The sequence below is a fragment of the Lepidochelys kempii genome, chromosome 9, assembly GCF_965140285.1.
Source record: "Lepidochelys kempii isolate rLepKem1 chromosome 9, rLepKem1.hap1, whole genome shotgun sequence".
Classification (NCBI taxonomy): domain Eukaryota; kingdom Metazoa; phylum Chordata; order Testudines; family Cheloniidae; genus Lepidochelys; species Lepidochelys kempii.
Genome location: NC_136388.1, coordinates 102,315,276 through 102,328,513, shown reverse-complemented (window position 1 = coordinate 102,328,513; position 13,238 = coordinate 102,315,276). Strand labels below are relative to the sequence as shown.

The following is a 13,238-nucleotide window of genomic DNA, read 5'->3' as shown; positions in this document are numbered from 1 at the left end:
TCCCAGCACTGCCTCAGGTGACCCGATCCCTGCTCTCATTCCTTAGTCCACACTGCTGCTACCCAAGCCACAGTTCCGGTTCAGCCAGTCCTGGAACTGACAATGCACTGCGATGAGGCGTGTGGCCAGCGAGAGGCGAGCCTGGTCCCCCAGGATTTCCAGGACCACCTGTCCTCTGAGACTGTGTATGCCAGAGGTATCCTCACACTTACTACAGTGGAGCTGGGCCCATTTGTGGGCAGCACGGAGAGGCAGAGGCACAGATGGGTGATTTTCTCTCAGCGGGCACCGTTTTCTGCTGAACTTCCTCTTCTCTGCTGCAGTCAAAATCTCCACAGGGTGCACTGGTGTGTGGTGTCTGAGCACCACGTGCTCACCGCTGCCCACTGCAGCCATGATGGCAAAGACTATATCAAGGGCGCCACGAAAATCAAGATGGGCTTCTTAACACGGGCCCAGAACACTGGGAGTGAGACTGAGCTAGGGAAGCTGGTGAAGTGCACACAGGCGCCCAAGGGCTGGATCTGGGGCTCTGATTCCATCAACACAGGGATTATGCCCTGCTGGAGCTGTGCAGACCCCATCCGTGCCCCTACATGATGCTGATGGGGCAGTGGAGGACATGGCTGGGAAGAGGATCCATTTCTCTGGGTTTGACAGTGACTGGCCTGGCGAGCTGGTTTACCAGTTCTGTGGTGTGGAGGATGAGACAGCCCACCTCAACTACCAGCACTGTGATGCCAGGCCTGGTGCCTCTGGGGTCTACGGCAAGATGTGGGACCCCAAGCAGCACAAGTGGGAGAGGAAGGTCATTGGGATCTTCTCAGGTCACAAGTGGCTGGGGAGCAGCATGGCTGTAATGTGGCTGTTCGCTTCACAGCCCCCAAGTTTGCTTAGATTTGTTACTGGATCAAAGGAGATTATACCAACTGTTAGAACGAGTGAGCTGGGGCCTTACCCACCATCCACCCCAGAGACCATGTTTGCGGGCTTCCTGCCACTGAGCCTGCCCTGTCCTTGGGGTCTGCACAGGCGTGTGAAGAGGGTCAGGGACCCACTGCTGAATGGGGATGAGCCTGTGCTGTTTCCTAGCAAGGCAGCTACACTGCCAAGCCTCATCCTACTTGTGTCTCAGGAAGTCTGTAAGTCCCTTGGGATCAACTGGGGAAAGGCACCCCATGGCAGGATCACAGTCACAACTTTCCCCCTCTCCTCCAGCCCCAGGCAACATTCACTTAAGGGCAATTACAATCAAGCTTTTCCTTCCCATGCAGCTCAGCGTGGACAAAGGTGCACTTCTTTCTCTGCTTTCCCTGGGGCTGGTGGGTGTGAGGAGCCTGTGGCAATGTGCACACAAAGGCTGGGCTCTCTTTGTTCCCATGTCATTCAGTCCATGGTGCTTGGCCAGGTCCTAGTTCCACTGCATGAGCAGAGGAAGATGCACAGTCCCCGTTTCGAAAAGGGCTGGTGGGTAGTTTGAGACCCTGTGGCGGAAGTTAGTGTGATCTGTGTCCCCCAGCATCTTGGTTCTGCAAAAGCAGTCTGGCCCTTGGTCACTGAAAAGAGATCTCCTGCTTTCAATGTGTTACTTCTCAAGACTGGGAGGAGCAGTCTCTGTGTTTGCTTCTGAGCTGCATGGAATTTCTATTGGGTCCTAGTGAAAATTTCTGTTGGTGTGCTGCTGAAAGGGGCCTGAATGGCAGTCCTGGAGACTGACTCTTCTATGCACAGCAAGGAGCTCAGCTGGGGTGGGAATGAGGCCAGTCTCCATGGCTCATCCAGTCATTGCCCTCTGATGACACTATCAGTGAGGCCAGTTCTAATTGGTGTAGGATGGTGTGATGTAAACACCTGTTCACTAAGAACTGGACTGAGACCCACCTCCCCTCCACTCCCACCATCTTTTCCCCAGAGTAGAGCTCCCAAGTCTTTATCTACTGGTAGTGGCCCTTACTGTTAATGTAATGTTTGTGATGGATCCCTCTAGGCTAATATATATCTAAATAAGTGAGAGTACGGATTTCTCCTTTGCATCATGCATGAAATGGGAAGGGAACTCATCTGTCTGGACTAGCAACCTTCCAGAGGTGCTGTTCCTACAGAGCAGGAACCGTCAGAAACTTCACTGCACGGTATGGTGCTGCTTCCTGAGATTATGCCACCTGAGGAGTCTGTCCTGGATGTTCAGGGACTCTGCTAATGAAGGCGCAGGGCTGCTGTGCTATAGGGGGAGCCCTGAGACACTCCCTGTCCTGACAACAGTGGGGAAGGGGGCTTGGGCGTAGCACCACTCGTGTTTATGGCGCTTTACAGAGAAACAAAGACAGTGTCTGCTCCCAGTAGCTTATAATCGAGGAACACTGATGCTTCCAACACCTGCTCAGGCTGCTGTAGATTTCCAGCTGCTCTCTCCTATCACATAGAAGGGACCTCATGGGTCACAGCCACTCCTCCATGGGTGAGTGGCATCGGGTTAGAGAAGGGTTATTCCCTGTTGTACGTTTGATCCTGTGAAGTTCTACTCCTTGTCCTGGGAGACACTCCTACAGCCTGACAGCTGTGAGAGAGATTCTCCCTGACACTCTGCTTCTGTTTTCCTATAAGTGGCTGTGCCTCCCTAAACACTTCTTGGGTGATTATCCCTTAGTCATCAAGGCTGTTGGGTAACTCAGTGTAACCACAGCTTAGTTTGGATGCCTGGTCATGTCCTGCCACTGAATGGACAGAGGCAGCCCCTGCTTCCTCTGAAGCTCAGAGGCCATGAGCTGCTCTAAAAATATGTGATCTAATGCAAAAGAAGAATGCTCAAATAAATTGGTTAGTCTCTAAGGTGCCACAAGTACTCCTTTTCTTTTTGTGAATACAGACTAACACGGCTGTTACTCTGAAACCTGCAAAAGAAGAGACCATTGTGACACCTCATTATGCAGGGACAAGCAATTGGTGCTTACATGACCTCAAACCAACTCACAGTCAAGGCTTGACTTACGTAGAGTCACCGAGCAGAACTTGTTGTCGACAGCACTTACTGAGTTTCACCTTTGCGGTTCCTTGCTCCTGAGGGCTCCTCAGACCCCAGTCACAAGTTAGAGCAACCTTGGCCATGCTCCTTCACAGGTCTCAAACTTGAGGAGCTACGGGAACTCTTCACTAGGGTGATTCTCCTGTAGCCAGCTAAACTGGCTTTTAGCACAGCAGTAGGCTTGCAGCTCCTGCTTCTTGATCTGGCCTCAAGTGCACTCTGGGCATTCACGATGATTCATATACTCTGTTACAAGACTTGGCACTGACTGCGATGGTAGGAAATGGGGAGACTTCCCAGCATTCGCTGATGTGGGGAACTGTGGGCTGAGAGTTCATCTTATTACAAGCAGGTGACTAAGTTTACCAATGCTTTTCATCTGGTGACAAACCAGCTACTAGCACAGAGTGCAATGGGAAGACAAGTGAGGCCAGCATCAAAGGGAAGACCCAAACAACAGCATGCAAGACTCATCTCCCCCACTGTGGTCAGATGAGAGCAGCTCTGACCTGCCAACAGGAGGTGTCCACCAGAAACCCTGCCACATACCCAATGGCAATGAAGCACAAACTGCAGTAGGTACAGGACTCAACATTTATTTAAAAAACCCAAAGACACAAACAAAACCATGGTGTAATAGTGAGGCTCTGCAACAGCCAGGTAACACCACAGGTACAGCAAGGACTAAGACACTGCAGGACTGACTAAGCTAAGGGCCAGGAGTGCAGACAAGCACTCGCAAGTGACCAGTAAGATCTTGCTTTGCTTCTCTAACTTATACCAGCAACAATGCTTTAGAGCACCAGACAAGATTGTAAATTACATATTTTAAACTCCTGCCCCTACCGCAGAGCTGCACAGGCAGCCAGGAGGGCTTTGATGGCTGTTGTATTTCTCAGAAATCTGTGCTTTAAAGCAACCTCAGCTGTAATGACAACTGGAGGCAGAAGTCTGAGCGTGACATGCTGCACTTACTCTTAGTGAGAAATCCTGTAGAGTTGGCCGCTCTATTTTCTTGCTGCCCTGTATCAGGGCAGAACAGCCATTCCAGCCCAGAAGATATAAGGAATGAACAAATGTCAAACAGCCAGTCTAAGGGGGATTGCCTTTTGCTGAAACTTGGCTTCCACTCCACATCCCCATCCAAAGGGCCAGGACAGGACTAGCTGCGGAGAGACACAGCCCCTCTATGTGCTAGGACAGATTAGGCAATTAGTAGATTATAGTCTGGTGATTGGTTTTCTGCATCTGAATGATCTTGCCAAAGCCACCTCTTCCCACATCATAGTCTGTCCGGTACTCATCTCGCACCTGAGGCAAAGCAACAACACAGAAATTAGCATTCTGCACCTGCCTAGACACAGACATTCTAAGAATCAGCATCCTCTTCCCACTCCATTGGTGGTGGGTTACAAGCCCTTGCAACTCCCTGAAATATCTTGCCAAGGAACCATTATCAAGGTGACTAATGAGAAGATCTCACATTTCTAACGGTGGGATCATCTTTAGCCATAACAAAGCAACAGGGAAGGGCAAAACACTGCTTGATTTTGCTTTGCAGTTCACCTTTATGAATCACCAAGGCTTGAGCCCAAAGCTGGAAACCTGGGCAGAAATGTGGGAAGGAATCTTACCTTTTGATTGGTGGGTACTGTTTGATGATTAGACAAGCCTTACAACCATGCCATCCCCATTATTATCCTGTTTCTCACTCCCCACCTTGAGTCCTGCACCCTTTTGAGAAGACTAGGTTGAGGAGAGAGCAACGTTTCCTTTGGGCCATAGGAAGCTTGGGATCCAAACTTGCAAGTGACATTAAGCACCACGCGCCAACTCTAGTGCTACTATATAATCAGCTCTTCGAACGACTTTGGATTAACTTCAGTTCGTTACTGGGTCCGCCACGCACGTCCGCCTTCGTACTGGATCAGGCAAAGGTAGCAACCCCCAGCCCCAGCCCCAAGGAAGCCAGGCTCAGTGCTGATGCTAGTACTCCCTTTACCTGTCCTCCAGTCTTTCCTCTCCCAAATTGTCGTCCCTCCTTAAACCCTGCATCCCAGTCAGTCCTGATGATCCGGTCATCCAGCCGAGTGCCATTGATAAACCTCATTGCATGCTCAGCATCTGCTCTTGTGTAATATCTGGAATTTGTTATAAGGAAGACTCCAAGTGTTGTTAAGCTGGTGAACCCCAGCTGCTCATGAGCAAAGAGGAGGAGAATGGTATTCACAGCACGGTGGAGTCTGGCCTCCCAAGCCAATAGACACCAGTATTCTTGACAGAGCCAACGGCTCTATTTACAGCCATCTGATTCTAGCTCCCTCCTTGCACAGCAACATGCTGCACCTTTGTACGGTAGTACCAATGCAGAGAAGGAAGTAGCGGGGCATCTCTCACATCAGAAAGAGATGAAGCAAGCAGGACAAGCCTGCCATCAGGTTGCTAAGTGCATTTGTTTTGGGGTCAGGATCTTCTGAATGGTTTTGAGGATTCGAACCTGCACTGGTCCTGTTTCCAGCCTTGCTTATGTAACAGTTTAACAATCCTCTTTATTCTACACTAGAGTCTACAGGGTGAATGGAAAGGGGAGAGGCCTAACCCAAGAGGCTCTGCAAGGATAGCTGCCTGTTAGACTGGGCCAGGAAAGTAGCCTGTGCCTAAGGAGAGCCAGGATCATAAATTCTTCATTAAAGGGCGATTGCCAACAGCTTGTCTTGGCTGGCCCCTCTTTGACAATCTCTGCTGCGATTGCTGCTGCTGCTGCTGCTAAAGAAACTGGGGTTGTAAAACTGATAGTTTATACATCCATGTTTTATTGGTTAAAATCAAGGTAAAGTACAAAAAACCCACACGAGGCTACTGTACTAGCCCAAGGGTCGGCAACCAATGGCATGCGTGCCAAAGACAGCACACAAGCCTATTTTTAATGGCATGCTGCTGCCTGCTGGGTCCCAGCCGCCCGCCCCGCTCAGCCCGCTGCCAAACCCAGGCTGGGACCCTGGCAGGCAGCAGAGTGCCATTAAAAATCCTGCCCGCCCTGGCCCGCTCTTCTCCGCCCTCGCCCCCAGCAGGGGAAGGGTGAAGAAGCTTGGTCCTGCCGGCTGCTGCTGCAGGGCAGGCGAGCTCCCTACCTCTTCCCCCAGCATGCTGGGTTCCCGCCCCTCCTCCTCTCCCTGGATCAGCTGATGGCCCTTGCAAGGGAGGGGGAGAAGTGGAGCCGGGGAGGAGATGGAGAAGAGGTGGGGACGGGGTCTCGGAGAAGGGAGGTGGAATCAGGGCATATCCCCTCCAGCCCCCAGCAGTGAGCCGCTCTGGGCAGGGGGCTGGGAGCACCCCCACACTCACCCTCTGCCCTGACCCCTGCACCCCCCCCCATTCCCAGCCCTCTGCCCTGACCCCTGAACAACCCGAGCCCTGACTCTTGCACCCCCACATTCCCACCCTGAGCACCAAACGGGAGCTCCTGCACCCCTCACACCAAATGGGAGCTGCCCACGTAAGCACTCCACCCCCAAACCTCCTGCCCCAACCCTGAGCCCCCTCCCTCATTCTAGCTCCCGGCCAGATCCTGCACCCTAACCCCCAGCCTGCTCCTTCACCCCCAGCCCTGTGCTCAGTGCACTCCCACCCTTAGCTCAGTGCAGAGAGAGAGGAAGATAATGGGCTAGAACCAGGGAGAAGGCAGGTACCCACTCTATATGCACAGGGCTGGGATGCCAGACTGGTAGCAGGCTGAGAGTGGCTGGCAGCTGGGACCCTGGCTGGCAGGAGCCAGCGGATAGAACCCCAGACAGGCAGTGGGCTGAGTGGCAGCAGGCTGAGTCGCTCAGCCCACTGCCAGTCTGGGGTTCTGGCTGCTGGCTCCTTGCCAGCCGGGGTCCCGGCCGCAGGCCCTGCTCAGCCTGCTGCCAGCCTAGGTGAATGGAACCCCAGGCCGGCAGCGCAAGATCAGCATTTTAATTTAAAATGAAGCTTCTTAAACATTTTGAAAACCTTGTTTACTTTACATACAACAATAGTTTAGTTATATAATACACAGACTTACAGAGACCTTCTAGAAAACATTAAAATGTATCACTGGCACGCGAAACCTTACATTAAAGTGAATAAATGAAGACTCGGCACACCACTTCTGAAAGGTTGCTGACCCCTGTACTAGCCCATTCATCTATAGAAAGAATGGGCTGAGGAAGGTACAGCTAGATGGTCTTAACACCTGGTGAAATTCTCTGGCCTCTGCTATTCAGGAGATCGGATTAGATAAGCACAATGATCCCTTCTGGCCTTAAAATCCATTAAATCAATTTAAGAGATGGAAATAAAGGGACCAAATGGTGTGGAATCCCTGTGACACACACAAAAAATACAAGAGGCTGTCCCATTGTTTTAATTTTCATTGCAAGCACCACAGCAATGTCTATGACTGAGGCAGCGTGGGAGAGAGAAAGTAGACCCTGTAAAGGGAAGGAAACTGGTACTGTGATGTTGAGAGTTCACAACTTTCATGCTTGCCAAACATATCACGCTGCATACCCAGCTCCTCCAGAAAGGCCAGGAACACTCTGTAACATGTTCAAGAGAGATGATAGGATGACGTGATTCAATCAAAGAGCACTGGGAGAAAAACCATTGCAACAGTAAATGACAAAGGATACTCCACAAAGCAGAAGCCACAAGGGGTTTTCTTGACCTTGTCCAGCCCCATGACAATCCTCTTGACATCTCCGCATTTGGAGAAGAGCTCCTGGATCTGCTCCTCAGTGGTGTAAAAGGACAGGTTGCCCACATACAGTGTGGACGAGAACTTCAGGGCCTTCTCCTGTAGGTACCGGCTACCCTGAGAGCACAACAAAGAATAAGTGCAGCCTGAGTGACCTGCTCTTCAGTGGGTGCTTGACCCACAGAGGCTGTGTGACCATTACACGTGCCCATTTGGGGACCCCCACCTTCAACTCCAGCTACTCCTACTCAGAGTTCTGGAGTGCCTGGGTTCAAGATGGCAAAATTGGCAATCACTGAATCAGGCGCAGGAATGTCCGGGCTGCGCCCCACGCACAGCTCCCTGTCCCAGAGACCCCTGCCTCCCTGAAACACCTCCCGCCCCCCGTGCTGTACTTGCCCTGGGCTCCCCGCAGGCTCTGTCCCTGTCCCCCCGCGCTGTGCACCCCCCACCCCTCCCTCAGGCTCTGTCCCTGACCCCCCGCGCTGTGCACCCCCCGCCCCTCCCGCAGGCTCTGCCCCTGCCCCCCCCCCACGCTGTTCACACCCCGCCCCTCCCGGCGCTGTGCACCCCCCGCCCCTCCCGCAGGCTCTGCCCCTGTCCCCCCGCGCTGTGCACCCCCGCCCCTCCCTCAGGCTCTGTCCCTGACCCCCCGCGCTGTGCACCCCCCGCCCCTCCCGCAGGCTCTGCCCCTGCCCCCCCCCCCACGCTGTTCACACCCCGCCCCTCCCGGCGCTGTGCACCCCCCGCCCCTCCCGCAGGCTCTGCCCCTGCCCCCCCCCAGCGCTGTTCACACCCCGCCCCTCCCGGCGCTGTGCACCCCCGCCCCTCCCTCAGGCTCTGTCTCTGTCCCCCCCGCGCTGTGCACCCCCCACCCCTCCCGCAGGCTCTGCCCCTGCCCCCCCCCCAGTGCTGTTCACACCCCGCCCCTCCCTCAGGCTCTGTCCCTGTCCCCCCGCGCTGTGCACCCCCGCCCCTCCCTCAGGCTCTGTCCCTGACCCCCCGCGCTGTGCACCCCCCGCCCCTCCCGCAGGCTCTGCCCCTGCCCCCCCCCCCACGCTGTTCACACCCCGCCCCTCCCGGCGCTGTGCACCCCCGCCCCTCCCTCAGGCTCTGTCCCTGTCCCCCCCGCGCTGTGCACCCCCACGCCTCCCTCAGGCTCTGTCCCTGACCCCCCCCCCCGGCGCTGTGCACCCCCGCCCCTCCCTCAGGCTCTGTCCCTGTCCCCCCCGCGCTGTGCACCCCCACGCCTCCCTCAGGCTCTGTCCCTGACCCCCCCCCCCGGCGCTGTGCACCCCCGCCCCTCCCTCAGGCTCTGTCCCTGTCCCCCCCGCGCTGTGCACCCCCACGCCTCCCTCAGGCTCTGTCCCTGACCCCCCCCCGGCGCTGTGCACCCCCGCCCCTCCCTCAGGCTCTGCCCCCCCCCCCGCGCTGTGCACCCCCCGCCCGTCCCTCAGGCTCTGCCCCCCCCCCGCGCTGTGCACCCCCCGCCCGTCCCTCAGGCTCTGTCCCTGACCCCCCCCCGGCGCCGTGCACCCCCGCCCCTCCCTCAGGCTCTGTCCCTGCCCCCCCCCGTGCTGTGCACCCCCCGCCCCTCCCTCAGGCTCTGCCCCCCCCCCCCGGCGCTGTGCACCCCCCGCCCCTCCCTCAGGCTCTGTCCCTGACCCCCCCCCGGCGCCGTGCACCCCCGCCCCTCCCTCAGGCTCTGTCCCTGCCCCCCCCCGTGCTGTGCACCCCCCGCCCCTCCCTCAGGCTCTGCCCCCCCCCCGGCGCTGTGCACCCCCCGCCCCTCCCTCAGGCTCTGCCCCCCCCGGCGCTGTGCACCCCCCGCCCCTCCCTCAGGCTCTGCCCCCCCCCGGCGCTGTGCACCCCCCGCCCCTCCCTCAGGCTCTGCCCCCCCCCGGCGCCGTGCACCCCCGCCCCTCCCTCAGGCTCTGTCCCTGCCCCCCCCCGTGCTGTGCACCCCCCGCCCCTCCCTCAGGCTCTGCCCCCCCCCGGCGCTGTGCACCCCCCGCCCCTCCCTCAGGCTCTGCCCCCCCCGGCGCTGTGCACCCCCCGCCCCTCCCTCAGGCTCTGCCCCCCCCCGCGCTGTGCACCCCCCGCCCCTCCCTCAGGCTCTGCGCCCCCCCCCGGCGCTGTGCACCCCCCGCCCCTCCCTCAGGCTCTGCCCCCCCCCGGCGCTGTGCACCCCCCGCCCCTCCCTCAGGCTCTGCCCCCCCCCGGCGCTGTGCACCCCCCGCCCCTCCCTCAGGCTCTGCCCCCCCCCGCGCTGTGCACCCCCCGCCCCTCCCTCAGGCTCTGCGCCCCCCCCCGGCGCTGTGCACCCCCCGCCCCTCCCTCAGGCTCTGCCCCCCCCCCCGGCGCTGTGCACCCCCCGCCCCTCCCTCAGGCTCTGTCCCCCCCGGCGCTGTGCACCCCCCGCCCCTCCCTCAGGCTCTGCCCCCCCCCCCGGCGCTGTGCACCCCCGCCCCTCCCGCAGGCTCTGCCCCCCCCGGCGCTGTGCACCCCCCGCCCCTCCCTCAGGCTCTGCCCCCCCCCGGCGCTGTGCACCCCCCGCCCCTCCCTCAGGCTCTGCCCCCCCCGGCGCTGTGCACCCCCCGCCCCTCCCTCAGGCTCTGCCCCCCCCGGCGCTGTGCACCCCCGCCCCTCCCGCAGGCTCTGCCCCCCCCCGGCGCTGTGCACCCCCCGCCCCTCCCGCAGGCTCTGCCCCCCCCGGCGCTGTGCACCCCCGCCCCTCCCTCAGGCTCTGCCCCCCCCGCGCTGTGCACCCCCCGCCCCTCCCTCAGGCTCTGCCCCCCCCCGGCGCTGTGCACCCCCCGCCCCTCCCTCAGGCTCTGCCCCCCCCGGCGCTGTGCACCCCCCGCCCCTCCCTCAGGCTCTGCCCCCCCCGGCGCTGTGCACCCCCCGCCCCTCCCTCAGGCTCTGCCCCCCCCGGCGCTGTGCACCCCCCGCCCCTCCCTCAGGCTCTGCCCCCCCCGGCGCTGTGCACCCCCCCGCAGGCTCCCTCCCCGCGCCCCTCACTGGGCTCCCCAGTCCCTGTCCCGCCCTGAGGCCGGGCACCGATCGCCTCCGGCCGGCCGGCGCACCCGGAAGTGCTGGTCCCGGTACTGGCTGATCTCGCAGTAGGAGTCGCTGTTGAGGCCGCTCAGCGTGGCGCTCAGCACCCCCGACATCCCGGCCCCGGCTCCCCGGAACCTTCCAGAACCAGCGCGGCTCCGACTGCGGGAGGGGGAAGGGCCGAGAACCCCCATTGGCTTAGCGCCTGCCACTCATCGCGAGGAGGTCGGGCCGACAACCTCATTGGAGAGAGACACGGGGGCGGCCGTCCATCATGCCCTGCAAAGCCAATCAGAGCGCTCGGCTCGGCAGCTCCCGCCAATAAAGGAGAGGCGGGCCTAGCGCCCCGCCCCCGCTGGGAGCTGTAGTGTCCGGGGCCGGCCGCGCGCCAGGCGGGGAACTACAGCTCCCAGCATTCCGCACGCGGCCGGCCGGCCGGGCGGGAAACGGCGCCTGGCCGCGGCGGCGCGAGGCGAGTGTGGCCGCCTCGGCCTGCCCGCGAGGCGCCTGGGCCGCGAGCGGCGACGGAGCCCGGGGGAGGCGCTGCCGCGGGGGCCGCTGCGTTAGGCCCGCAGCGCGGGGCTCTGGGCTGCTCGCCGTCAGGGAGCGCTGCCCGTAGGGCCCGCCGCCGGGCTGGGTGCTGGGGGCAGTGGGGAGAAGCGCCGTGCCCCTGGGCGGGGGGGCACAGCGAGGGGCGGCCTCGAGCAGGGCCGTGCCCGTGGGCGGGGGTGGGGGGGGCAGAGCGAGGGGCGGCCACGAGCAGGGCCGTGCCCCTGGGCGGGGGGGCACAGCGAGGGGCGGCCTCGAGCAGGGCCGTGCCCATGGGCGGGGGTGGGGGGGGCAGAGCGAGGGGCGGCCACGAGCAGGGCCGTGGGCGGGGGTGGGGGGGGCAGAGCGGTGGGCGGGGGTGGGGGGGGCAGAGCGAGGGGCGGCCACGAGCAGGGCCGTGCCCGTGGGCGGGGGTGGGGGGGGCAGAGCGAGGGGCGGCCACGAGCAGGGCCGTGCCCGTGGGCGGGGGTGGGGGGGGCAGAGCGAGGGGCGGCCACGAGCAGGGCCGTGGGGGGGCAGAGCGAGGGGCGGCCACGAGCAGGGCCGTGGGCGGGGGTGGGGGGGGCAGAGCGAGGGGCGGCCACGAGCAGGGCCGTGGGCGGGGGTGGGGGGGGCAGAGCGAGGGGCGGCCACGAGCAGGGCCGTGGGGGGGGCAGAGCGAGGGGCGGCCACGAGCAGGGCCGTGCCCGTGGGCGGGGGTGGGGGTGGGGCAGAGCGAGGGGCGGCCTCGAGCAGGGCCGTGCCCGTGGGCTGGGGGGAGTGGGGCAGAGCGAGGGGCGGCCACGAGCAGGGCCGTGCCCCGGGGTGGGGGTGGGGCAGAGCGAGGGGTGGCCACGAGCAGGGCCGTGCCCCTGGGCTGGGGGGAGTGGGGCAGAGCGTGGGGTGGCCACGAGCAGGGCTGTGCCCCTGGCCGGGGGGGAGTGGGGCAGAGCGAGGGGCGGCCACGAGCAGGGCCGTGCCCCTGGGCTGGGGGGAGTGGGGCAGAGCGAGGGGCGGCCACGAGCAGGGCTGTGCCCTGGGGTGGGGGTGGGGCAGAGCGAGGGGCGGCCTCGAGCAGGGCCGTGCCCGTGGGCGGGGGTGGGGGGGGCAGAGCGAGGGGCGGCCACGAGCATGGCCGTGCCCCGGGGTGGGGGTGGGGCAGAGCGAGGGGCGGCCTCCAGCAGGGCCGTGGGCGGGGGTGGGGGGGGCAGAGCGAGGGGCGGCCACGAGCATGGCCGTGCCCCTGGCCGGGGGGGAGTGGGGCAGAGCGAGGGGCGGCCACGAGCAGGGCCGTGCCCCTGGGCGGGGGTGGGGGTGGGGCAGAGCGAGGGGCGGCCTCGAGCAGGGCCGTGCCCCGGGGTGGGGGTGGGGCAGAGCGAGGGGCGGCCTCGAGCAGGGCCGTGCCCGTGGGTGGTTGGGGCAGAGCAAGGGGCGGCCACGAGCAGGGCCGTGCCCCTGGCCGGGGGGGGAGCAGAGCGAGGGGCGGCCACAAGAAGCACCACACATCCAGGTACGGGGGGGACCACAACAGGAGATGCATCGTGCCCCTGGGCAGGGTGTCAAGGGACAGAGCTGAGTGGAGGGAGAGGCCAGGAGAAGCACCAGGGTGTGTTCCCAGGATGCTCTTTGTTTTCCCTTGGTGTTGTATGTCAGACATGCTGGCGGCAGGGGGGCAGTCTCGCTGTCCATGATCAGCCCAGCTGTGTGCCAGGACAGTCGCCTTCCCCCTGGGCTGGGACAAGCACTGTGGTACAATAAATGCATTAATGTGATCCCTACCACCCCATTGTTCCCTGGCCTGGCTGAAGAGCTGCTGGCTAGACCCATCTCCAGATTCCCTTTGGCTCTGTTTAAAGAAAGAGTGCACAATGGTCCATAAGCTACTTAAGTGTCCCTCTAAATGCAAGAACT

General features: G+C 61.8%; 2 protein-coding genes and 1 pseudogene across 3 annotated transcripts in view; 2 read left to right on the top strand and 1 right to left on the bottom strand.

The window, feature by feature from the left end:
* Window positions 1-112: 112 nt before the first annotated feature.
* LOC140916833 (serine protease 23-like) lies at window positions 113-936 on the top strand (annotated as a pseudogene).
* Window positions 937-3,602: 2,666 nt separating this feature from the next.
* Window positions 3,603-10,980, bottom strand: LOC140916783 (nuclear cap-binding protein subunit 2). The gene is made up of 4 exons (XM_073358620.1): window positions 10,829-10,980; window positions 7,678-7,859; window positions 5,025-5,163; window positions 3,603-4,333 (listed from the first exon to the last, which is right to left on the bottom strand). The coding sequence occupies exons 1-4, from the start codon at window positions 10,913-10,915 to the stop codon at window positions 4,235-4,237; spliced, it is 507 nt and encodes a 168-aa protein (XP_073214721.1). The 5' UTR covers window positions 10,916-10,980; the 3' UTR covers window positions 3,603-4,234.
* Window positions 10,981-12,840: 1,860 nt separating this feature from the next.
* TEX11 (testis expressed 11) overlaps window positions 12,841-13,238 on the top strand; it is a 147,858-nt gene continuing 147,460 nt past the window's right edge. For both annotated transcript variants that reach the window (XM_078854303.1, XM_073358618.1), the window contains exon 1: window positions 12,841-13,076. The gene's annotated coding sequence lies outside the window, so the exon portion shown is untranslated. The remainder of the gene's footprint in view (window positions 13,077-13,238) is intronic.

Excerpts from the sequence above, each read along its gene's own strand:
- LOC140916783 (XM_073358620.1), bottom strand. The coding sequence starts at position 10,915 with ATGTCGGGGGTGCTGAGCGCCACGCTGAGCGGCCTCAACAGCGACTCC. Across the intron at positions 7,860-10,828 it reads ACCGGGACCAGCACTTCCGG|GGTAGCCGGTACCTACAGGA; the intron begins GTGCGCCGGCCG and ends TTGTGCTCTCAG. Across the intron at positions 5,164-7,677 it reads TGTGGCTTCTGCTTTGTGGA|ATATTACACAAGAGCAGATG; the intron begins GTATCCTTTGTC and ends AACAAATTCCAG.